The 24254-nt window shown below is 55.1% G+C and overlaps 1 protein-coding gene across 1 annotated transcript; it reads left to right on the plus strand.

Annotated features, from left to right (window-relative positions):
- Nucleotides 1–755: 755 nt before the first annotated feature.
- On the plus strand, nt 756–23331 carry SEC14L5 (SEC14 like lipid binding 5). The gene is made up of 15 exons (XM_004586729.2): nt 756–841; nt 10457–10606; nt 10703–10834; nt 12346–12474; nt 12917–13073; nt 15478–15590; nt 16191–16380; nt 17312–17400; nt 17475–17545; nt 18579–18750; nt 19039–19173; nt 19905–20039; nt 20400–20627; nt 21823–22001; nt 22781–23331. Exons 1-15 carry the CDS (start codon nt 770–772, stop codon nt 22890–22892), a joined length of 2064 nt encoding a protein of 687 aa, XP_004586786.2. The 5' UTR covers nt 756–769; the 3' UTR covers nt 22893–23331.
- Nucleotides 23332–24254: the final 923 nt, after the last annotated feature.

The raw sequence follows: 24254 nt of genomic DNA on the forward strand, positions 1-24254 counted from the left end.
CGGGACCTCCGCTGTCCCCGGTGCTGCAGCACTGCCCTCCTGGCCGGTCTGGCTCGCGTCTCTCGGGCCTCTGCCCTAGCTGACTGGCCAAGCAGCGCAGCTTTGCGGGGCTGAGCAACCTGGAGTCAGGCAACCGCGGTTGAGCCCCGCGTTTGCCCGAGGCGCTGCGCTCCGGTGCCGGCCAACACCGCGAGTTCCCCGACGGATGTGAGCTCCTCCTGCACCAGGCTAAAGCTGACGGTCCTGCCACCTCCCCCGTCGGGACCGCAACCCTGGTGCTCCCAGGAGGAAGGTGAGCGGGAAAGCGGGCAGGGGGCCTGTGCACGCGACGGCTCTGTGTGGATGTGCCCGTGCAGGTTGAGTGCACGGAGGAGGCTGTGGGTCAGGGGTCTTGGGGGGCCCTGAGAGGGCAGGTGCAGGGGGACCTGGAGAGACTAGGGTTTCGGTGGTCCGTGGCAGGCTGAGGAGAGCCCACACTTGCAGGAAAGTTGCGGAGGTCACCAGGGGGTGGCTAATGTGAAGGGGGAACAGAGGGCGTGTTAGGTGTCTGCTGCTGTTGGAGGAGTGAGGAATGATCTGGATCCTGCCCAGGACAGGACTGAAATTTGGGGCCTGCTCCACAGGCATCTAGGGGCCGTGCTGGGGAGGTGTGTGAGGAGGGCCAGTGGGGAGCATGGCCAGTGTCCCTGGGTGGCGAGGAGACAGCTGCTGCCTCACCAGCCACCCGTCTCCCTAGATTCCGCACAACACCCGCCCTGGGAACGCCTGCATGGTGAACATGGTGCAGAAGTACCAGTCTCCTGTCCGCGTCTACAAGTACCCCTTCGAGCTGGTCATGGCGGTGAGTGACCCTGCTTCTTCTGGGTGGTGGTTGGAGGAACTCAGCGGCTGTGGCAGGAGGGAGAGGGGACGCCCACTCAGAGGAATTACTAAGCCACTCGGCTGACGGGGTGGGACCCCTTGGCCCGGCTGACCCCTCCCACCTTTTGGCAGAGCTGCTGGCGATTCCTCTTCCTGTGCAGCGCACCTGTCTCCCCTCAGACCCTCCTGGCAAAACACACGGCCTCAGGGCCAAGCCAGTAGCACCACCCTGTGTAGTGACAGTAGTGTTCACAGCAGTGATGATGATGATGGTGGTGATGATGGTAGTGATGGTGATGATGATGGTGGTAGTGATGATGATGGTGGTGAGGATGATATGATGATGAATGTGATGATGATGATGGTGGTGGTGATGGTGGTGACTATAGTAACCATCCTCTGAGTGATTACAATCCTCAGTTGTCACACGTGACTGATTCTGTTTCCAATACTTCTCATTGGTCCCATTTTACCCCCACTAAACTGAGGCTTGGGCATGTTCAGGGTGACCCCAAGTTCTGTAGCAAGGAGAAGGTGGCCTTGGAACTCAGGTCCTCCCAGAGGGGACCCCAGAGCGTTGCCATTAACCAGGAGATCCCTAGTGTCCTCCTTTTTACCCACAGATTGTCCTCCTCACCCTTCAAGGAAGCTGAGACCCAGAGAGACTGTGGGGAGTGTGGGGGCAGGGTCTGGGGTCGGTGTCCTGGAGGAAGGGGCATGCACAGTGGCCGTGGAACAACAAGGTACACAGGATCCTGGGATAGGCTTCCTGGTCCTGGGTCTCCTGGATTCATGGTCCTTTCACTACTGGCTGGGTCCAGAGACAGGTCCATGCAGGAGTCCTTCACAGCACCGTGGTGCTGCCTCCTGGTACTTCTTGTTGGTGCTCAGTAGAACGGGGGTCAAGCGCTGGGGGACACGATTCATGGCACTGCCGGCTGTGTGTGTGGCCTTCACAGCATGCAATGGTTATGCCAAGGGTGTCACGAACTCCCCAGTTCACCACCATCACCCACTCACCTCAGGTTGCTTCCACCAGCTTTCTTTCCAAGGACCTTGCTCTCTGAGCCTCTAGTCCTGACTCCACAGTGGGCATCCCAGGATGTCCCCATCCTATCTCCTAGTGAAGGTCTCCTGTGTGTGAATGTCCATGCTTTGGGCTCTCAGCATGATTGCACGGTCTGTCTGTGGCTGGACCACGGTCCTCTGTAACTGGGTAGGACTCTGGAATGCAATGAAGGAGGTTGGGTCTCTGCAGCTGCTGGGCTGTGTGTGTCTGCAAAGTTGCTGAGCTTCTCTGTGTCCCTGCTTCTGTTTGTGGCATGAGGAAAGTTGGGACTGTGTGTATGTGTGTGTTCTAGTGCAGGGCCAGGTCTGCGGCAAGCAGACAAAAATTGGTAGATTAACATACGTGATCATGCTTAGTCCATATGTGGCAGCTCACATATGCAGGGTCTTCAAACTGTCTGTAGAAGAATGCATTCATGAAAAAGTTAGGCATGAATTTAAAAATTGCACTAAAAATAAACAAATCTCTTAATTCTATTTCCCATAGACTTTTTTTTTTTTTAAGTTTATATATTTGAAAGACAGAGTAATCAAGAGGGTGGGGGAAAGAGGGAGAGACTTTTATTTGTTGGTTTGTGCCACCAAATGCCTGTGAAGCCCTAGCTAGGCAAGGCTGAAGCCAAGAGCCAAGGACTCCATGCTGGTGTTCCATAATGGCAGGAATCCAAGTGCTTGGGCCATTGGCTACTGCCTCCCAGGTATGCCAGCAGGAAGCTGGATTTTGAGGAGCCCTGAAAGGATATGGGCATCTCCAGTGGCCACTTAACCTGCTGTGACACAAACTGTCTTAAAGGCAAGCAGTACTTAGTTTTTTGTTTCGCTTTGTGTGTAAGGCTTAGTTCTTTTAAAAAGCTTATTTTCTGGGGCAGCATGATGGCTCAACTGGCTAATCTCCCACTTCCAAGCACTGGCATCCCATATAGGCGCCAGTTCATGTCCTAACTGCTCCACTTCCAATCTAGCTCTCTGGCTGTGGCCAGGGAAGCAGTCGAGGACGGCCCAAAGCCTTGGGACCCTGTACCTGAGTGGGAGACTTGGAAGAAGTTCCTGGCTCCTGGCGTTGATTTAGCTCAGCTCCAGCCATTGCAGCCATTTGAGGAATGAACTAGTGGAAGGAAGATCTTTGTTTCTCCTTCTCTGTGTAAATTTGCCCTTTCAGTGAAAATAAATAAAAATTTTAAAAAGTTTGCTTTCATTTTATTTGAAGGGTAGAGAGTAGAGAGGTGGATGGAGACCGGCAGAGAGAACTCTCCTGTCCTCTGGGTCAATCCCCAAATGCCCGCAATGGCCAGGGCTGGGCTACACAGAAGCCTGGGGCTCAGTTTAGGTCTCCTGTGTGGCTGTTAAGAACCCAGGTAGTTGGGGGCTTGGCGGCGTGGCCTAGTGGCTAAGGCCCTCGCCTTGATCCCATATGGCCGCTGGTTCTAATCCCGGCAGCTCCACTTCCTCTCTGTCTCTCCTCCTCTCAGTATATCTGACTTTGTAATAAAAAAAAAAAAAAAAAAAAGAACCCGGGTAGTTGAACCATCAGCTGGTACCTCTCAGGATGAGGATAAGCAGAGAAGGGACTGAAACCCAGGCACTGGACGTGGCAGGTGGCCATCCCAAGTGGCATCTACCTGCTGTGCCAAATACTTAACTCTTCACAAACTTTTTGAAATTTCCTGTAAGACTCAGTATGTTACTGTGGAATAAAAAGATCCAAGTGTTGCATGGGCTTAGTGATTGTATGTTTGGCATGTTTTAAGTCCTCAAAAATGGCTGTGATTGGTGCACTCTGAATTAAAACACCCGGGCTTCTGTAGCATTTAACATGATAGCGGGACAGCTGTGGGCACGGGTGCCTTTCCTGAAATGTGCCCCATCCGTGGAGGTAGGGCTCAGACTCTGCCCTCAGCGCTCCCCAGCTCTGGGAGCTGATGGGTGGAGCGAGCTAGCCAGAGGCCTGCACTCATTTCTGTCTTTGTGAGATGGTCCCAAGCCGAAGCAACACCGCTGACAAAGCCAACTGTTTACAAGACATCATTGTCCCCAAAATAGCTGGACCGCAGCATGACTTGTGCCACCATGAGGGCGTGAAGCGGGTCTCTGCACTGAATTCTGTCTTTGTTTCCCAGCTGGATACTGGTGCCCAGTTTGCATCCGGTGCCTGGGACTTCCGCATCAGTCCAGCCATTTTCTTTGTGTCTGTGTGGCCATAGGCTCCTTGCTGGTCTGGCTGTTTTCCTCTAGCAAGTCCTACTCGAGATCCCCAGGACCCATTGCTACTTCATTCTGACACCAGTGACCGATACGGGGCTGGTGGAACTGGGAGAAGCGAATCGGATGGACTGGCGGCTCCCTTTGCATCCCTTCCCTGGAACACAACTTATGAAGGGGAAGTCTCCAGAGGCTCCCCTGGCCCGTACAGGGAAACACGAATGAGAATGAGGGGCAGTGAGGTTGGGCCTCTGGATGTGGGGGCATCTCATGGGTTTATTCCCCAACCATGGGGCAAAGGGATGGGAGTCACAAGCCAGGCCTGCCATGCCAGTTCCTGATTGCTGGGACCTGTATTTCTCACTGGAAAGGTAGATATTAAGTCAGGGGACAGAGGTGCCCGGGCAGGGCTTCGCATGGAGTTTAATACCCATGAAACATGAGCTACCACCAACAGCTGGGACCAGGCTGGGCTGCAGCTGGGATCTGGGAACTCAATACCAGTCTCCCATGTGGATGCAGACCACCACCTACTGCTGCCCAAGGTCTGAAATTAGTAGGGGCCAGGAACCAGACAGACTCTAAATGTCTGCCACAGCCAGGCCCTTACCTGCTGCCTCATGGGGTATGCACTGGCAGGAGGCTCAAGGTAGGAGCCAAGCCAGGACCCCACCCAAACACTCTGCCATGGGCTGCAGGAATCCCAAAGCAGCATCTTTGTGGCTGTGCCAACACCTGCCCCTAAACTTCCACTTTCATTTTCTCTAAGCTTGTTGAAGCACCTTCATCCAGCAGCTCCATTGCCTTCTTATGACCAAAAAGAAAGTCCTCTGTTTGAACACATCGTACTGTGTTGATCCATCTCTCCTTCAGTGGACACTTTTGTGATTTCCAACTCGAGGCTCTTATGAGTAATGCTACTGTGAAAATGTATGCCCACGTGGCTATGTGGATGCATTCCTTCCCCCCGCCCCAATCTGTGCTGTGCATGGAGGCGGGTATTCTGTGATTCTGCAGATTCTATTTTGAAATTCTATCCTGTAGACTTGTACAGGGAGCGCCCCAGGGCCCCTTCGTGTGCTCCTCAAAGCCACCCCAAGAGACAGCTGCCTGGGCAGCCCAAGGCCACAGAGCAAGCAGGCAGGTGGCATGAACTGGGGTGGGTACCTGTAAGCTGGAGGGAAGCCCCCAAGCTCCTGGAGTGGCACCTGCCATCAGGACTGGGACCAGGATGCCTATACCCCGTGTAGGTCCCCACCAAGGGGAAAATCAGCTGGAAACTACAGATGCTGGCCTAGTACACCTGCTGTGCCCTGCTCAGAGCAGGGCTGCCAGACAGCTCAGACGCTGTTTTGGGCACACCACACACCACGTCTGGACCTCTGCGAATTTGTCTGCATAGCCGAGGGGCAGGGCAGGGCTTGCAAGGGCGGGGGGAGGGGAGAGAAGGCTTGTATTTCCCCCCAGCGTGGAGGCCTCAGATCTGAGAACAGGGTGTGGGCAGGGCCACTTCTCTCCCAAGGCAGGAAGGAAGGGTCTGTTCCCAGCTTTTGCAAGTTCCTTGGCTCGTGGGCGGGACCCAGGAACTCCACATGGTATACTGTGCCCCTAGATCTCCCTTTCACTTACATTTTTATTAATTTTGAGCTTATGTAAAAGGCAGAGACTGACAGCAAGAGGAATCTCTCGTCTGCTTTGCTTTCCAGATGGCCCCAAGAGTCAGGGCTGAGCCAGGCAGAAACCAGGAGCTAGGAACTCCGTCTGGGTCTTCCAACTGCCTCGATCCTAGTAGTGGGTGGTCATCAGCTGCCTTCCCAGCCACATTAGTAGGGAGCTGGGTGGGGCACAGAGCTGCTGGGACTGGAATGGGTGCTTCTCTGTGAGACACTGGTGTTGTGTATTAACCCACTGCACCACAGTGCTTGTCCCTCCAACCTCATTTTAACTCACTTGCTCTGAAGAATCTGTCCACTGCCCCACCCCACCACAACTGTCACTTGAGCTTGAACCACTCTGTAAGGAGCATAGCTGTGGTGGGAGTTGCGGGAGTCTGAGCCCAGGAGCTGAGGACTCGGGATTCTGGCTCCAACATTTGGAGCCTGGCTTCAGGGATGACTTGGTCACTGCCCCCACTGGTCCTGGGGGCTCCCAAGTGGGTGGCTTCAGGTTACCTGTGACCCTGTGCCCCTGGAGATGGACGTTGGCTCATCCTGTGGAAGGACAGTGGCCGAACCTCATCCTGTGGAAGGACAGTGAGGGAAGGGAGGTTCCATGCCACAATGAAGTGATGAAATATTCAAAACCCTGACCAGGCCTACTGAGAAACAACACATGGTGTAGCAGGTGGATTCCTAATCAGGATCACCTGGTGCAGGTAACGCCTTTCAGCCAGAGTAGAAGCAATTACAGGGAGGATTGTTGTTGGGGACATAGTTTTAATAAAGTGGCATGGGCCTCATTCAGACGTGTTTAAATTAGCTCCCAGGAGGTGCAGCCTGCTCTCGGAGATTGTTGCTAACAGTGCTTCCAGTGTGTTTTCTGGTTTGGGCTGTGTGATGGAGGCAATCCCCCACCCGTCACAGGGACGTCTTGATCCCACACAGGCTTACTGGGAATCCCCTGCTCACCAAGGGCTGTCTACCAGGCACAGGAACTACAAAAGAGTGGCTTGCTGCCATGGGCTGAAACGTATCATTATTCTAACTGGCTTGTTCACCTATTTAGATGGAATGAGCTTGTTGGCATGGATCTCTTGCATTGAAAGCAGCAGGAGGATGGTGTTGCGTCCGCCTTACTCATTTGGTTTAAGATTAATTTGGAAGGCAGTGTGACAGGCAGAGATAGAGAGGGAGCTCTTCCATCCATTGGTTTACTCCCCACACACTTGCAACAGCTCGGGCTGGGTCAGGATCCAGGAGGAACTCAGCAAGAGGCTCGGCCCATCCTGTCCAGGAATCTGGGCAGTTTTCTGGAGTGGGGCCCTGGCGCCTTCCTGGCCAATGCATGGAGCATAAAAGGGCAGTTTCCCTAGGGAGGTGAATATGCGGTCAGGACTCAGCACTGCCAACCTGCTGACACTTGTCACCTGGTCTAAGCCCTTAGCAGGACCCAGTGACTCAGGGCAGGATCTGGGGGGAGACGGGCTTGTGCTGCCATCCCTCTGCCCGCCAGGACCCCCACTTGCTCGTCTATGCAGTGGGGAGACGCCAGTTCCCCGGTTTGTCATGGTGGATAAGGGTAAAATGGGGCAGGTATCACTCAGCTGATGTCAGTCCCAGCATTCTCCGACACCAGGCAGCTGGCTCAGGACTGGTGCCTTTCCTGAGGAACCTGAGCTTGGGGGTCTCCTCTGTGCTGCACCCCCCCAACACACACACATGTGGCTCTGGCGGGGGGAACAGCTCTGGGATATACAGAAGGGGAAGCCATGCCAAGCATGTGGCAGCTCCTCACCAGCCTTCTAGGTTCTGCCTGTTATCTGGGCACCGCAGACAGGCGCTGCTGACAAGCCGTTTGCCTGGGCAGGAAGTGAGACCCAGTAGCTCTTGCATGGGCTGGTAGCACCACCTTTCGTGGGGCTGTTTGGACTCTTCATTTGCTGGCATTTCTTTGTGAGCCCCCAGGTGTGCCAAGGACTGAGTTAGGCGCGGGTGTCAGATGGTGCTGTGGAAATGCAGGCTGCAACCATGCATACCTAGGCCTCTTGTTCCACCCACAAGCAGGGAATGAGTGGGTTCACCGGATGGCATGGGGAGTGTGTCCCAGCCCTCAAGTACAGATCTCTGATTCTACTAGGATGCCTGCTGATGGAAGCATCCTGCAGTCAGGGGCATTAATGAGCACTGCCAGCGCCTGGAATGGCACATGTGAGGGCCCTGTGGCAGGAACAGGCTGCTGTGTTCAGAATTTATGAGTTTATGCGTTTGTGAGTGAGGCTGGTGAGGTTGGAGCAGTGGTGGGTTGGGGACACAAGAAAAAGTATGCTCTGGGCCTGAGTACATCTGGGGATTAGCAGACAGAATGAAGGCTGCTGTCACTGCCTGGCTGAACTTGAGTACCTGAGTCACAAAAGACAAGATATGACTGCCCAGGCTGGGCAAGGAGGGACAGTGCCTTGCTCTGCACCTGCACTGCCCACAGGAGCAGACCCACTGGTGAGTAAGAGTTTTGGGAGGCAACTGGCTGCTCAGTATGGCTGTATCTCCAGAGCAGGGCCAGGACCCCATTTTCTATGCTTAGAAAAATGAAGGGCTCACCTCTGTGGGAGCAGATAGGACTGAGCCTCAGACCTGGTGCTCCTTTCCACACTCCCATTTTGCTCTGCCTTCCCTCAAGGTCCAGGGCAGCGGTGAGGTGCCGCCAGCTTGGCAAACTCTGTCCTGCAGTCCTGGGGCTGGGGAGGATGACCTGGGGTGACACCCAAGCCACCCAAGCTCTTGTCCACATCTTCCCCTGGCTCCCCCTCTGGCTGACACTTCTACGGGAGCTGGGAGGGCGGGGGGCGGGGAGGAGATGTCCTTAGATGCCCTGCGCTATCTTTGGAGCTTGCGTGGATGCCAATTCTGAGGGGTGGGGAGTACATGAACTGTGACAGACAGCAAAAGCAGGCCCCCACCACAGGAACAATCAGCCACCAGGGCTGGGCCACTCCCCCCACCCCCTCCGGCTGTGTGCCCAGCCCTCCTAGAGCTGAGCTCAGACCCTGGCCATCTCTGGTCACTGGCTCAGGGGCTTGGAGATTCTCGGAGACCGATGCCAGCCATCCCTCGTGCTCGCTGAGTCGTTGGGTGCCTCACTCCGTGCCACACAGCTCCTGTGTGCTGGGGCAGGAAGCACTATAGAGTATTCATATGCACGCGGCAGGTGAAATAGATCTTAACAAATATGTGCACCGAGAACTCAGTGCCAGACCTCAATGGCTGCCTGAGAAACACCACCTATCCACACACACAAGGACCTAAGTTCACAGATGTGTGTTTATACAGGCGATACTTACAGCTGCCACACACGACTAATCCACACATTTATGTGAATACATATTCATGTTTTATGCCCACATGTAATGTCTGTTCTAGGTATGTTGGATGTATATGTGATATAGGTGTGTTGTATGTACATACACATGCAAATGTGTACTGTGTATGGGCCAGCATTGTGGCACAGCAGGTTAAATCTCATCCTACCATCTCACATGGGTGCTGGTTCAAGTCCTGGCTGGTCTACTTCCAATCCAGCTCCATGCTAATGTACCTGGAAAAGCAGTGCAAGACTTGGGACCCCTGTACCCGTGTGGGAGACCCAGAGGAAGTTCCTCACTCTTGGCTTCGGATCAACTCAACTCTGGCTATTGTAGCCACTTGGGGACTGAATCAGCAGAGAGAAGCTCTTTCTCTCTGTCTCTCCTCCTCTCTATATATCTGCCTTTCCAATAAAAATAAATAAACTTTTTTTTAATTATTTGAAAGATTTACAGGGAGAGGAGATACTCAGAGAGAGATCTTCCATTCACGAGTTCACTCCCTAAATGACCACAATAGCCAGAGCTGGGCTGATCCAAAGCCAGGAACCAGGAGCTTCTTCTAGGTGTTCCGTATAGCTGCAGGGGGCCAAGCACTTGGGCGATCTCCATTGCTGTCCCAGGCCACTGGCATGGAGCTGAATGGAAAGTGGAGCAGTTTGGACACAAACTGGTACCCAAATGGGATCTTGGCACATTCAAAATAATGATTTAATCATCGAGTCATTGCATCAGACTCCTAAAATGTGTATGTATATATATATGTGTGTATGTATGTATATATGTGTGTATGTATGTGTGTGTGTATATATATATATATAAATAAGATTTATATATGGAAAGTCAGATATACAAAGAGGAGAGAGACAGAGAGAAAGATCTTCTGTCTGTTGACTCACTCCCCAAGTGGCCTCAACGACGAACTGTGCTGATCCGAAGCCAGGAACCCCGAGGCTCTTCTGGGTCTCCCACGCGGATGCAGGGTCCCTAGGCTTTGGGCCGTCCTCCACTGCTTTTCCAAGCCACAAGCAGGGAGCTGGATGGGAAGCAGAGTTGCTGAGATTAGATCCGGTGCCCATATGGGATCCAGACACGTGTAATGTAAGGACTTTAGCCGCTAGGCTACCATGCCAAGCCCAGTGTGCAGTTTTAAAAATACACATTTTAGAGGTCTGGCACAGTAGGATTTTTTTTTAATGAAAAGATTATTCATTTGAAAAGCAGAGTTGCAGAGACAGAGGAGGGCACTTCTTGAGGGGGTACTGCGGAATGCCAACCCCCTCCTCATTCTGCCTCTGCCTCCCTCCCCAGGCCTACGAGAAGCGCTTCCCCACCTGCCCGCAGATCCCTGTCTTCCTGGGCAGCGAGATCCTGCGCGAGTCCCGCAGCCCGGACGGCGCGGTGCACGTGGTGGAGCGGAGCTGCCGGCTGCGTGTGGACGCCCCGCGCCTGCTGCGGAAGGTGGGCCAGGAGCGAGAGAACCAGGTGGGGATGGAGGCGGGGACAGCTGTGGGGACTCGGCCCTCCGCGCGCATCTTCCCTGGCCCCTCTCTGCAGATTGTAGGCGTGGAGCACGTGGTCTTCGTGCAGAGGAACGTCCTGAACTGGAGGGAGAGGTCGCTGCTCATCGAGGCTCATAACGAGACCTTTGCCAGCCGCGTGGCCGTCCAGGAGAACTGCAGCTACACGGTGCGCCCCTCCCGCCGGCCAGCCAGCCTGGCCCCACCCGCCCATGTGCGCCGGGCTCACCTGTGCGCCTGAGGTCCGCCCCCACCCCATATTGTCACTGAAAACTCATGGTGCTGAGTCATGCTGGCTGCTAGATGAACAATTAATACGTTTTCTAGGTGTGGTCGGTCCTGCCCCCAAACACTGTTTAGATTATTATTTGTTATTTATCTGAGATTGGAATGTGATTGAGTATCCTCTATCTCCTGGGAGGACCCTGGCAACTGTACCCCTCCCTCCCTTGTCTCAGCTCTCCTTTCCTTCCTTCAGTTTCCTTATCTGTGAAATGGTTTCATAATCGTGCTGTCCGCGTAGGCTACGTTGACTGAGATCAGTGCATGCCACCAAGTCCTGTCCGCAACCTCCCTCTGAATGCAGTCATTGCTCCGTAGCGCTGCCGGGCCGGCACCCCACTAAATGTTGGCCTTGTCCACGGTCCTTGTAGGGGTCACAGACAAGAGAAAGAAAATTGATGCGTGCCCAGCTTTTCTCGGCCCTGGACCATCTTAGCCACAAATGTTTAAAGCCAAGGTCATTTATCTCCTTGGTCAGTAGGCTCCTGGCGACCTTCTTGTCTAGAAGTTTGCATGGCACCTAGCCTGGCTCTGCCCAATAGCTCTGCCCGTGAAGTATTTTCTTACTGACATACATAAAACCTTTCACCGATATCTATATGTCTGTATAGACATATAAGATGAAGCTGTTTATAAATATGTGTCTCAACTTTCCCTAGGTGCCTACTGGAATGAGAAGGCTGCTTTATTTTGGTGCAAAAACATTTCCAAAATAAGAGTGTGAGAGGTTGTCCCAAGAGTTTGTGAAGTGTGTGATGAAAAATTTATGTGAAAGTATTTTTGTGCCAGAATAAATAGCTTTTCATCGCATTTTCACACATTTTGAAAATGTTCTATAGCACTGATTTGTGATTTATTACCTGTGGGTATCTCAGTGGATAAGTAATATGTGAAACGGAACATGTTATTTACATAGATTTGTGTAGGTGTACACACCCTCCTGACCCCTCATAAGACTCCTATTCTGGATGGTTTGTGTATATATGTTTTTGTCTTTGGAGATTTATTTATGTATTTGAAAGGCATAGTTAGAGAGAAAGTGAAACAGAGAGATCTCCTGTCTGCTGGTTTGTGCCCAAAATGTCTACAACAGCCAAGAGCGGACTAGACCAATGTCAGGAACCTGGACTTCCATCGAGTCTCACTGCTGCCGTGTTGTGTACACCAGCAGGGAGCTGGACTGGCAGTGGAGCAGGCTCCGTAGGGGATGCTGATATTGAAACTCAGCCAGCTTTCCCTCATTGCCAGCTGCTGACAGTTTGGTCTTCACTTGTTCCTTTGTCATAAACTGCCCTGGTCCTGCAGCCTTCCTCCAGGGGCCCATGTGCCCAGGACAGCACCAGCAGAGGGCAAGGAACCCCAGCCCTCTCCAAATCCTTAACATTGCTTGGCTTTCAGGTCCACCCTGAGAATGAAGATTGGACTTGCTTCGAGCAGTGTGCCTCACTGGACATTCGTTCTTTCTTTGGCTTTGAGAATGCCCTGGAGAAGCTGGCCATGAAGCAGTACACTGCCAGTGTCAAGAGAGTAAGTGTGATAGGATTCATGTTCATGTACGGGAAGAGGTGCACAGATCCGCTCTGTCCCCTGACAACCCTAGGCGCAGCGGTGGGCAGGAGCCTTCATCTTCCTGGGCCTCCGGGTCCACATATGTACATGTGGGTTTACCTGAGGAATGACCACATCAAATGACACAACAGAGGGAAGGGGCCCAGCCCTTAGTGTCATCCCTGTGGGATGCTGGAGGCTTGCGAATAACCCCTCTGATGTGCTGTTAGCAGGGTCCTCCCTGTGGGGCTGCTTTCTGATCTGCCCTCTTTACCAGCTCTTGGGAGTGGGTGCTATTTGACCTTTGTGGCTCGTCCTTCTCAAGCTGGCCTCAGCCAGCAACCTGTAGCCCTAGGCCTGCTGCAGGTGCAGTGACTCTGCCATCCTGCCAGGCTGATGCACCTGCATCTCTATCTTGCAGGGCAAGGAGGTGATTGAGCATTACCTGCAGGAGCTCCTCTCCCAGGGCACCTCTCACATTCCCCGGTGGACACCTGCCCCTGTCCGGGAGGAGGACAGCTGCAGCCAGTCAGGCCCGCAGGACCTCGGTGTTCAAGGGGAGACCGTGGATGCAGATGGTAGGTGCTGCAGCCAGGGTTGGCCAGCCAGGCCTGCACCTTCGGGTCTCCCACTCTGTGACAGTCAGGTCACTGCCATGGGTCCTCTTGGGGATCCTCTGGGACTCAGGATGACTCTACCTTCTTCCTTCCGGATGCTTCTCCCCACTGCTTGCTGGCCCAGGAGGCAGACCAGTTTATTTCTGGATCAGAAATTGAGCTCTTGAGTCTTGGCGCTGCTGCCTTCTCTGCTTTGATGACTATTTTTAACGATGTGAGTAATGCGTGGTCACGGCAGGGAAGACATTCAAACCACTCGCAAAATGCAAGTCACAGGTGTGACCCTTTCCTCTCCCTGGGGGCAGCGGTTGGAGTTGGCACTTTCTGAAGTTGGGTACATGTAGGTGCAGGAGAGTATATATGTATATGCACATGTGTACATGATACAGACATGTCTAATCTATGCTGAGCAACTGAGTGTCTGCAAGCCCTAGTAGACAGCTTGTATCTCCTTGCTAAGGTTGCTCCAACAACTATGCGTCCCTGTGTGTGCCTGTTAGTCCCTCCTACTATGTGGCTGTACTGCAGCTAATTTATTAAGTGCCTGCTTATTGTTTTGAATCAGTCTGTTTAGGAAGCTCCTGCGGATAGACTTGCTGGGCTGAAGGACACAACTAAAGTTTTGATAGATTTATTGATTAGGCCTCCCAAGAAGTTATCGTAATTAGCATTGCCACCAGAAGGGTATGGCTGTGTGTTCTGGACTCCTCCAAGGCTGAGAGCTGGCAACGAAGGACTTGCTCCCTCTTGCTGAGTCGCCATGCTGAGTATCTCTTTGTTCTCCTTTCTCTGGAGAATATGTGCCCTTGCCTTTGTCCATTTTCCTGTTTGCCCACTGATTTCTGACTGATTTACAAGAGCTTTTTGTGTGCTCAATCGGTCCTTTGTTATCATTCAGGCTTCTGTGGACCTGGAGGAGGTTCACAGTGTAATGTTAAGGAAAGAAAAACAAAACAAAACAAAAAACCCCAGGACCCGCAATTGTGGTGGCACTGGGAGTCCAATGTTAGGTGTGGCAGAGGTGGCCCTGGTTTCAGCGTCTCCTTGGAGCCACCGAGGTACAGGGACTTGGGTGACTCAGGGACACTGGTTTGACGGCACTGGGTGACTGACACTGCAGCTTGGGCTGTGCATCAGGTATCTCTTGGGCTCCAACTGTGTGCTGGCCGGCTGCCTTTGTTTATGCAGCTTTTTCTTTGATAGTTCCCCCCCAACCCTGGTCCCTCTCTCTCTCTCTGCCTCTTCCTGTGCCATTTATGTCTGACCCCTGGTGGGAGACACCACACCCCAATTACTGCTCTCAGTCACCAGACCTTTGCACTTAGCAGTAGATGAGGGCCCTGGCATCTGTGGGGAGGTAGGAGGGTGTGGGAGCTCCTGGCTCCCCTACTCTCCCCAGCCCCATCTCCAGGTTACCACCTGTGACACGGTGAGTCCCTCCTGCCTTGGTTTGCCTGATGCCTCGTGGCGCAGTTGTGAGGCCCCAGCCCTGGGCATTTCTATTTTGGGGGAAAAGGGAACCACTGCGAACTGTGGCTGGATGTGCGGATCCTCAGTGTTCTGTTATGAAGCCCTCTGCCTGCTGACAGCCAGCTGTAGCCATGGGGCTGTTACTCTGTGTGATTGTCCACACCCAGACAACAAGATTCAGGCCAGGCTGCCCTCTGCGTGTGTGCCACATGCTGAGCCTGAACAACATGACTGTGTGAGCTGGAGCGGCATGTGTGGTTCCTAGGCCCTAGACGGATGGCCCAGCTGTCTTTCAGGGCCGGGACTCTGTCTACCAGTAGCCTCATACCAACAGAGGGAGCAGGTGGGAAGGGGCATCCTGCTGGGCTCATAGCATGCACCTGCTGTCAGGAGACTCCACCTCTTTTATCCTCAGGGCCTTTTTTTTTTTTTTTAGCAGATTGATAGATTGATTTGAGATTCGGAGTAACACAGATTTTCCATCTGCTGGTTTGTTGCCCAAGTGGCTGTAATAGCCAGTGTTAGGCCATTCTGGAGGCAGGAGCCTGGAACTCCATCAGAGTCTCCCTTATGTGCAGCAGAGACCCAAGCCCATGGGCACCTTCCACTACTTCTGCAAGTGCATTAGTAGGGAGCTGGATCAGAAGTGGAAAAGCCAGGCCTAGAACTGGTACTGATTGTAGCATGCTGATCCTCAAACCTTGGTTATGCTTTTCCCTAGCTGGAGTTTTTCAGGGCCAACTTGAAAAGGGGTTGGAAAAGTGGATCAACTGGGGGTCCATGCGGTTGTGACTCAGGAAGGGGCACAAGCCAGGGCAGAGCTTCAGGAAGCGTGGAGCATGTGGGAAAGACTCAAGCTATGTCCCTATGGTCCTGTACTCCCTTGTCTCACAAGGCAACGTGTTGGACACCAACTCCATGGAGAGGCGCCTGGGCCACCTCACCCCCACGCAGGAGAGTTGCCTGACCCAGTTGCGACACTGGCTGCAGGAGACCCACCAGGGCAAGGTGCGTGCAGGGAGGCCTGGAGATCCAGGCACAGAGGCCAGGGAACAGCAGATGAGTTTATGTAAGGAGTACTTTCAGAAGGTTCTGTCAGCTTGTTGGGAGGGGCTGTCTTCATCATACCTGCCTGTGACTGGGTGTGGAGCCTGGCAGCACTGCTGACTGTGGGGCTGGGTGGTTCTGTGTGGGGCAGCTGTTCTGGGCAGTGTGGGTGATCTAACAGCATTCCTGGCTTCCACCCTCTCCAGGTTGGCTTGGGCCCTGACTTTCCCCAGTGTTCCCTGGGGGCACAGTTGGAACCCACGGCCATGAGGTGCCTTGTGCATGAAGCCACACCTCTACATTTTTCCTAAGAGGTTTAAACGACTCTAGGCAGGGAAGGGGAGTGTCATTTGGGGTTAGCAGTGAAAACGGTCCCTTGGCACCTTGGGGTGGGCAGGCAGAAGCAGGTCCCCCAGCGTGAGAAGGGGAAGACACTCACCACAGCCCACTGCTGCCCCTGCCTTTTGAGGAATGGGCACCCTGCAAGGGTGGCGAGAAGCTGGCCATCACCAGCTGGGTCAGGGACCCCATTCCAAGGGCTCTTTCCCTCTGGCCCCTCAGATTCCCAAAGACGAGCACATCCTTCGGTTCCTGCGGGCCCGTGACTTCCACCTGGACAAGGCCCGGGAGATGCTGTGCCAGTCCCTGAGCTGGCGGAAACAGCACCAGGTGGATCTCCTCCTTCAGACCTGGCACCCCCCTGCCCTGCTGGAGGAGTTCTATGCTGGGGGCTGGCACTACCAGGATATTGGTGCGTGATGAGTGCTTGGAAGGGACGTACCTCATGCTCGTGCCTGACTTATGATTCATTTGGGCCCTGGGCATGCATATGAGTGACAACATGCAGCTGGATAGGCACGCAGACATGGCAACTTTCTCCCAGTCTTGGAGGATGCTAGTGTGACAGCAGGAGTCTCCAGGCTCCAGGGGAGGGCCCTTTTAGCCTCCAACAGTTTCTGGCGGCTCAGCTGAGCTCCACCCCTGCCTCTATCCTCACACAGCCCCCTTTGCTCGTCCGAGTCCCCTTCTTTTCTTGTATTAGTTCAGGTTATGCGATTCAGGGACCACTTTAAATCTAGTGTGTTTTCATTTTAACAGTTACACCTGCAAAGACTCCAAGTAAAATCATGATTTAGTGAAAAAAAAAAAGTATCTATTTGGGAGGTAGACACACACAGGGCAGACAGAGTTGTATCTCCCATTCTTTTCATGCCTTCAACAGCTGGGATTGGGTCAAGTGGAAGCCAGGAGGCTGAAATTCCATCTGGGTCTTGCTCATGGGTTGCAGAGACCCAAAGGCTTGAGCCATATTCCACTGCTTTCCCAGATGGCATGAGCAGAGAGCTGGATTGGATCAGATGTGGAGCAGTTGGGACTGGAAGCAGCGCTTCGATTTGGCATATTGGCCTCCCAAGTTATGGCTTAGGCCCCGTCACCCTTTTTAAATATTTTAATGGAGCTGTTTACTTTAGCTCAGTTTTGGGTTGGGTTTGTGCCTAGTCCCCGCAGGGCGCTCCCTCAGGCCTCCCTGGGTGGGGTGGGGGCTGTTTCTCTGTCTTCTTGTCTGTCATTCCAACTCTTCCTGGAGGTATCAGGTGGGTGAGCAAGTGGGGCTCTGCCCAACCCTGCCTGGCATCTCCCTTTTCAATAATGCTCTCATCTCTGCTTGGTGCCCCATGAAGACGGCCGCCCGCTCTACATCCTGCGCCTGGGCCAGATGGACACCAAGGGCTTGGTGAAAGCAGTGGGGGAGGAGGTGCTGCTGCAGCACGTAAGTCAGCTCCCCCAGTGCCACTTCCAGTGCCCCGAGCAGGTGGGTGCCAACAGTGCTGTGTCTGCTTCCAGGTGCTGTCCATCAGTGAAGAAGCACAGAGGCGCTGTGAAGGGAGCTCCAAGCAGCTTGGCCGCCCCATCAGGTAAGCACATCTCCAGGGGTGGGCCAGTGCTCTATGTCAGGGTCCTCACCAACTCTCCCCCGGGTCTGTGGCCAGAACCCTCCCTGCGGCCCTTGGTCCAGCTGCTCAGTGGCCGAGTCCTGCCCCTCTTTGTCTCTCCTGCTCCCCACTCTGTGGCTGTGGCTTGCTGGGTGCACCTCTCAGCCCGAAGTTCTACCTGACTCTGTCTCCCAGCATGGCTGCCGACCCACCTCAATTTCTATTTGAGAGCTGGATCTCCCACTGCTGTCACCCTCAAAAGTGGGGTGCCCCTCCAAGCTGCAGCTCCCCTACTCTGTAGCTGGGGTTTGTGTTTAGAGCAAGTGAGCCCAAATAGCCAGTGTTAAGCTCCTTCCTGAACTTAGTGGAAATTTAGTTCCTTTGCAGTGTGGACCAATTAATTCATAGAGGTGTTCACTCCAGGTGGTCCCTATGGGGGGGGGGACAGGGAGGAAAGGGCCTTCCAGCTGAGCTGCATGCAAATCCACACACTGCAGCAAGACAGACATTCCAAAAAAAAAAAAAAAAATTGGTCCTCATGGACTAGGGGCACAGAGAGGTTAATCACTTGGCCAAGGCCACACAGTCAGTGTGGATCTGAGAATGTGGCATGCACTTACTACCTGGGCTCATTCTATTATTGTGTCCTTGGCATTACTTTGTAAGCCACAGCAATGCCTGATACATACTGTGTGCCTGTCCCAGCACAGAACATGAATGTGCTGGTCTCAGCTAACCCCAGCACCCAAGACGGTGGGGAGGGGATGGCAGCATGGCTGCCGTGGCCGCTGGCTTGTGGCACTCAGCACCCAAGGTGAGACTTGAATTTGAGGGCTTAGTAGAAGGCTTCAGGACCTGAGAGAATCTGCTGGCTGGCGGCCTGCTCCCAGCCCTGCCTTGAGAGGGTTCTCTGTCCATCTGTGTTCCTGAGGACTGTTCTGGGGTAGAGGGTTCGGAGCTGGAGCTGGAGGTGGCAGTGCCAGGTGGAGCCACAAAAGGCTGATCTCTGATGCAGTTCCTGGACCTGCCTGCTGGACCTGGATGGGCTCAACATGCGGCACCTCTGGCGGCCCGGCGTGAAGGTGCTGCTGCGCATGATTGAGGTGGTGGAGGCCAACTACCCCGAGACCCTGGGTCGGCTGCTCATCGTGCGAGCGCCCCGCGTCTTCCCAGTGCTCTGGACGCTGGTGAGAGCAGGAGCTGGCCCCTCCTGCGGAGGCCAAGGGTGGACAGAGCCCGCCTCCTCGGGCAAGCTTTGCACTCCCGTTGGTGCTTTGGCTGCACCAAATGCAGAGGCGGGTTGCATGGGGGGTTTCCTCCTGGGCCCACGAGGGTACCCTGGGTCTGGAAGGGGCAGTGGCTGCCCAACCCAGCCCAGCGACTATGCTGGACATGGCCGAGCGGTGCCTGGTGCTCGGCTCCACAGTCCAGTCTTATGGGGGAACATGCCCTGCCATGCCCACCTCCCCTTCCAGATCAGCCCTTTCATCAACGAGAACACCAGGCACAAATTCCTTATCTACAGTGGCCGTGACTACCTGGGTCCTGGGGGCCTGGTTGACTACCTGGACAGAGATGTGATCCCCGACTTCCTCGGGGGACAAAGCCTGGTGAGGAGGCACCCTGCCTGTAGATTTACCCCTGGGGGAAGGCCAGCCCAGGGTCAGGAGGGGGGCATATCATGGTTCTTCTCAGCATCGAGAGCAATATAGAAGTTTCCAGAAGCTCAGGGCAGTCCTGAAGTTCCATCTGAGGTGTTGAGGAGCAGCAGCTGGAGTTTGCCTGTTTAGCCCGTGTCCTCTGTGGATTGAGCTGGTGGACCCCATGGGATGATCAGACCCTTGGCAGCGCCCAGACCCATGGCTGGGACCAGGACAACAGGCGAGGCCAACCCAAGCCCCCAGCAGGCAGGTGCCTGTCTGTTCTGGGACAGAAATGCCTGGCTGTGGTTGGTGAGGTTTTGTGATTGAAGAGGCCTTCACTGGGGTGCTGGGCCTGGCTGTGCCGTGCTTGCTGCTGTTCCCTGCAGGAGTCTGGCTTACTGTTAGTAAGAGGCCTGCAGGTCTGAGTGGTTTAGTTAAGACCCATGGGGTCAGTCCCAGGTTCTTTGGGGGTAAAGTGGGGAGGGAGAGTGTTCATGGTCCGTAATGGTCGAGGATCCCCGAGTACCCAGGTCAGCAGTTGGGGGGCAGGGGCCCTAGGCCTAGGTGTCAATGCAGCACTGTCATGTGGGACAGGAGAATGCCCTGTCTGTGGGTTCAGAGGGCTGTAGGGTGAGGTGGCTGCCCACCTCCTGCCAGATGTATGGGTACTGAACTGCCACTGCCTGTCTGACCCCCAGTGCAATGTGCCTGAGGGAGGCCTGGTCCCCAAGTCCCTCTACCTGACAGAGGAAGAGCAGGGGCATGCAGAACAACTGCGGAAGTGGAGTGAGACCTACCATTCGGCCAGCGTGCTCCGAGGGGCACCCCACGAGGTGGGGGGCTCAGCCTGGGGAGCGTCTTGGGTCAGTCCAAGGAAGGGTTGGGGTGCCAGTGACTTGTTGCTGCCCAGGGTGGGGAAGGGGAACCTGGGCAGAGAGAAACAGGAGGCATGGATGTGGGGAAGGCTCCGGGTCAAGGAGCAGGAGCAGCCTCCGGGAGGGGTTGGGCATGGACCCCACCTGACGCAGGGGACTCACAGGGGGAGGTTCTGGCGTCCTGAGCAGTTCTTGGACGGGGGGCCTCAGGAACCTGTCTCAGCATGGCCCAGAAAGGGGGTGTTGTGGGCGACTGCAGCCCCAGCTGCACATCGTACCTACTCCCAGTTCCCCTGACTCCTCAATCTGCCTCAACAGGTGGTGGTGGAGATTCTGGAAGGAGAGTCGGTCATCACGTGGGACTTTGACGTCCTGCGAGGCGACATGGTGTTCAGCTTGTACCACACCAAGCAGGCACCCACACCGGCAGCCCAGGAGCCTGGGGCCAGGGCCGGCAGGCAGCTGATTGACAGGAGCTGGGTCCTGGGTGTAGATTACAGCCACGTGCAGGCCCCGCTGCTCTGCCGGGAAGGGGAGAGCATCCAGGTGGGATTCCCTGCATCCTCTCACATTTTGTGTGTACCACATGCCCGGGATTTCAGATCTGGCAGAAGACAGGCCGGACATGGTTCTGACCTCAGGGCCTCTGCAGGACAGGGAGGGTGGGGTTGGGGGTAAACTGGGGTGCCCTGGTGGGAGCATCATGGACTTCCCTGTCCGTGAAGTGGGAATCCTAGATCATCTGGATTCGTTCACAAGCCCACAGGTGAGGAGATGGTGGGGCCCTGCTCCCCTGAAGGCGGCTCTGGGGAGGAGCCCACTCCTTGTTCTCTCTCTGGAGCCCCACAGCTTGTGGTCATGGTGCTCCGGCCCCTGCCCTGTCCTCACATGGCTGCCTCTGGGTCTTCTGGCCCTCTCAGGAGGCACCATCTTGAATCCTTAGCCACAGAGACCCCCTCCAATGTCCCACCCAGGACACCTGCTTCATCTCTGTCCCCAGAAGGGTTCTCTCTGGGAGTGGAAGAGTAGTTGAATGTCCATCTGGGTAAGTAAGAGGGGAGGTGCTAAGCCCTGAGGCTAGTGGGCCCCAGCCTCACAGCCTCACAGCCTCCAGGGACCCTTGTCAGTTGCCAGTTGTGGCCAACCTCTGGATGTAGGGCAGGAGTCAGTTCCTCCCCATCTCCCAGTGCTTGCTGCTGCACATGCCAGTCTCAGAGCTGGGGACAGAAGGGGCTGTGTAGCCATGGGAGGAGCCACTCCTACTGGCTCCTGTGTTTTCCGTGAAGCTGGTTTCTGCAGGTGGAAACCACTGCCGGGCCCCATGTGCCCTAGCCAGCCCCGCACATCTTTCTGAAGGTTCCACAGGAGGATGCCCCAGGCTGTCTTACACAACACATTGCAGCCTTCCTTTCTCTCCCCACCCCCACATTCTTTCTGAATTCCTGGACCCCCATCCCAACCCTCCATGTCCTCTGCATCCCCCACCCTACAGATAAAGCCCCCAGAATCCAAGAGTTCACCCACTCCACCCGCACAGGCCCTAGCCCTTGGCCATGCCTCCCACCCCAGACTGAGGAGAAAGTGGCCTTGGTCCTGGTGGACAGCACTGGATTTGGGGGCCCTAAAGGACGGTTCACTGGGAATTGGCAAGGGGTCAGGCCCAGCGGCAGGAAGCCTAGGCCTGAGGGCTCAGGCCCCTCAGCCTATCCTTAGGACTCAGGGTTCAGGTGTTGTGTTTCAGGGCTCCCATGTGACACGGTGGCCAGGGGTTTACCTGCTTCAGTGGCAAATGCACAGCACCCCTGGTGGCATGGCCTGCAGCCTCCCGGGTGTGGACGGAGTCCTCACAGCCCTGCACAGCCCCGGGCCACGGGGCAAGCTCCTCTACTACTACGAGGTGCTCGCGTCTGAGGACTTCAGGTACCAGGGGATGGGGTTCCCCCCAGGGAGGGGCCACCATCACCTCTGGGCATCACCGCCTTGTGTGGGTTCCTGGGTCCTGGCACTGACTGCTGTAATGGCTTCTCTAGGGGTGGGGCCCAGTGTGCACATTGGTAGAACCTTCTGGTGACTAAGATAAGCTCTCGGGGTGAGACAGTGGGTGGCCCTGGGTCAGCATCAGCCTTTCAAGGTCACCCTAGCCTTGAGTTGGAGGAAGAAATGAGAACACCTGATTCAAACTACTTCTCTCTTGTATATTCCACAGAGTATTCTAGAATACTTGTCAGAGAGGACAGATTATGGTGGGTGACCTACAGGGTTTCCTCGCTGTTGTGTGACCTCGGGCCAGTCACTTTTCCTTGCTAAGCCTGGGATGTGTGAATGAAATGAGCCGCTGGAGCCCCTGCCTGTGTGGCTGTGCGGGGGAGGATGCATTGGCTGTGGGTACCCCACTGCCACCTGGGTATACAGTAGGAGTGAGACCTTCCACCCATTGGAAGGCCTTCTGGGCCCTACTAGGGAAGGCAGGCCCTGAGTGGATGGTGCAAAGCTCTGCTCTGAGGCTTGGAGGTGTGGAGTCTCATCTCTCCTGGCTGCACTGCTCTCCCCTTCCCCTTGGCTGGCCCAGTGCGTTGTGGCCAGCCACAGGGACCCAGCCCTGGGGCCTCAGTTGCAGCATGGACAGCTTCCTCACTGAATGTGCACCTCACTCCCCATCTGAGGGTGCTGGCTAACATGGGCCACTCCCTCCTGCTCAGGGGCTCCATGTCCAGCCTGGAATCCTGTACCAGTGGCTTCTCCCAACTCAGCGCTGCCACCTGCTCTTCCTCCTCTGGCCAGTCCCATAGCAGCTCCCTGATCTCCAGATAACCAGGGTCTACTGCTTACCTCTCTTGAGTCCAGAAGTCTCCAGGATGAGAAGCCAGCTTGCTGCTACCATGGGGCCAGCAAACCCGTGGACTGGAGCCCTGGACCAAGATGCTGCCCTCCATGGAACAGGTGTGGAGCAAGCAGCAAGGACCCAGCTCCCGGCCAGTGTGTAGTGTGAGCCCCCCAAGACAGTGAGACACTGCTCTCTCCTGCGGGCTTTGCCTACAGAAAGGCCGAGGTGTGGACCGGCCCACCTTTGGGTTTCCTAGGACATGAGCCTGGTCTGTTCTTTCTGGGCTAGCTGCTTTCTCCCCGTGTGCCACTCCCAGAGTGGCCTCTTACCAGCAGGAACTGCCTCCCTTCATGCTCTTCCTCCATCCCTATTAACTCTCCCAGCCAACCTGTGCTGTGGAGGAAGACAGGGCTAGGAAGTAGGTAGAGGCAGAGAGGCAGAGTCCAGAGGCCTGTGCCTGGAGAGAGCCTGGGGCCCCTGGTCCTCTCGACTGCCTGCTGGGACAGGTGGGGCCAGTGGCCCCAACCTGGAGTCCTGGTCTCCAAGGTGGGGAGACCTCAGGGAGACCCTGACCGGGCAGTCACACACACACTCCCAACCACCTGGGCCCAGGTCAGGGTGAAGAGAGCCATTGCCTCCATGGCTAGGGAGCTGCTGAGGGCTCAGGGGTCACAGCCGCCCCCCCACCCCAGGGCAGTGTCTGCTCTGGTTCTCCTCCTGTAAGGAGGTCCCTGGGGCTCCTCCCCCACTGTGTGGTGTCTTCTGGCTGTGGGAATTTTGGATGGAAAGCAGCCAGGAGGGGCTCCCCTGCACTCAGTCCTAGCCTGGGTTTCCTTCCCCATCTGCTCATCAGGTCATGTGTCTTAGAGTTGGGCCAGGGCCCAAACGCCAGCCTTCTCTCTAGCAGCCAGGGAGCCTTGAACCAGAATCTCACCGCTCTGTGCCTCAGCCTCCTCATCTGTGAGATGGGAACTGCAGTGCCTACCTCGCCAGGTGTCATAGCACCAACTGAGTGTATACAGAAAGTGCTCAATAAAAGTGGGTGATGGGCCAGAGGGAAGCTGGACCCTGAGTACTGTGGCAGCAGACACTGTGGCCCACTGAACCAGGTGGCAGCATTTCCTGGGCAAATCCTCACCTCACCTGGAGGGTGTTTCTGGGCAGGGCCTGAAACAAGGGGAGGAAGAGGTTTTTCTGTTGTCTTCAGGCCAGCTTTAAATGCTCTCTCCTTCCCAGAAGATGAGCAGGAACCTTGTCTGAGTCTTTTCAACACAGCCCGCTGCTGCTGCCCTGTGTTCCAGAGACTTTAAATGTTTCAGACCTTCACTATGCCTGTCATCAGCCTCCTA

The sequence above is a fragment of the Ochotona princeps genome, chromosome 24, assembly GCF_030435755.1.
Source record: "Ochotona princeps isolate mOchPri1 chromosome 24, mOchPri1.hap1, whole genome shotgun sequence".
Classification (NCBI taxonomy): Eukaryota; Metazoa; Chordata; class Mammalia; order Lagomorpha; family Ochotonidae; genus Ochotona; species Ochotona princeps.

What these genes read in the sequence shown, in the direction of transcription:
- SEC14L5 (XM_004586729.2), top strand. Translation starts at nt 770, where the DNA reads ATGGTGAACATGGTGCAGAAGTACCAGTCTCCTGTCCGCGTCTACAAG. An exon ending in AGGAGACCCACCAGGGCAAG is followed by an intron (nt 15,591 to 16,190) that starts GTGCGTGCAGGG and finishes CTGGCCCCTCAG; the next exon opens with ATTCCCAAAGACGAGCACAT. An exon ending in AGGAGGTGCTGCTGCAGCAC is followed by an intron (nt 17,401 to 17,474) that starts GTAAGTCAGCTC and finishes GTCTGCTTCCAG; the next exon opens with GTGCTGTCCATCAGTGAAGA.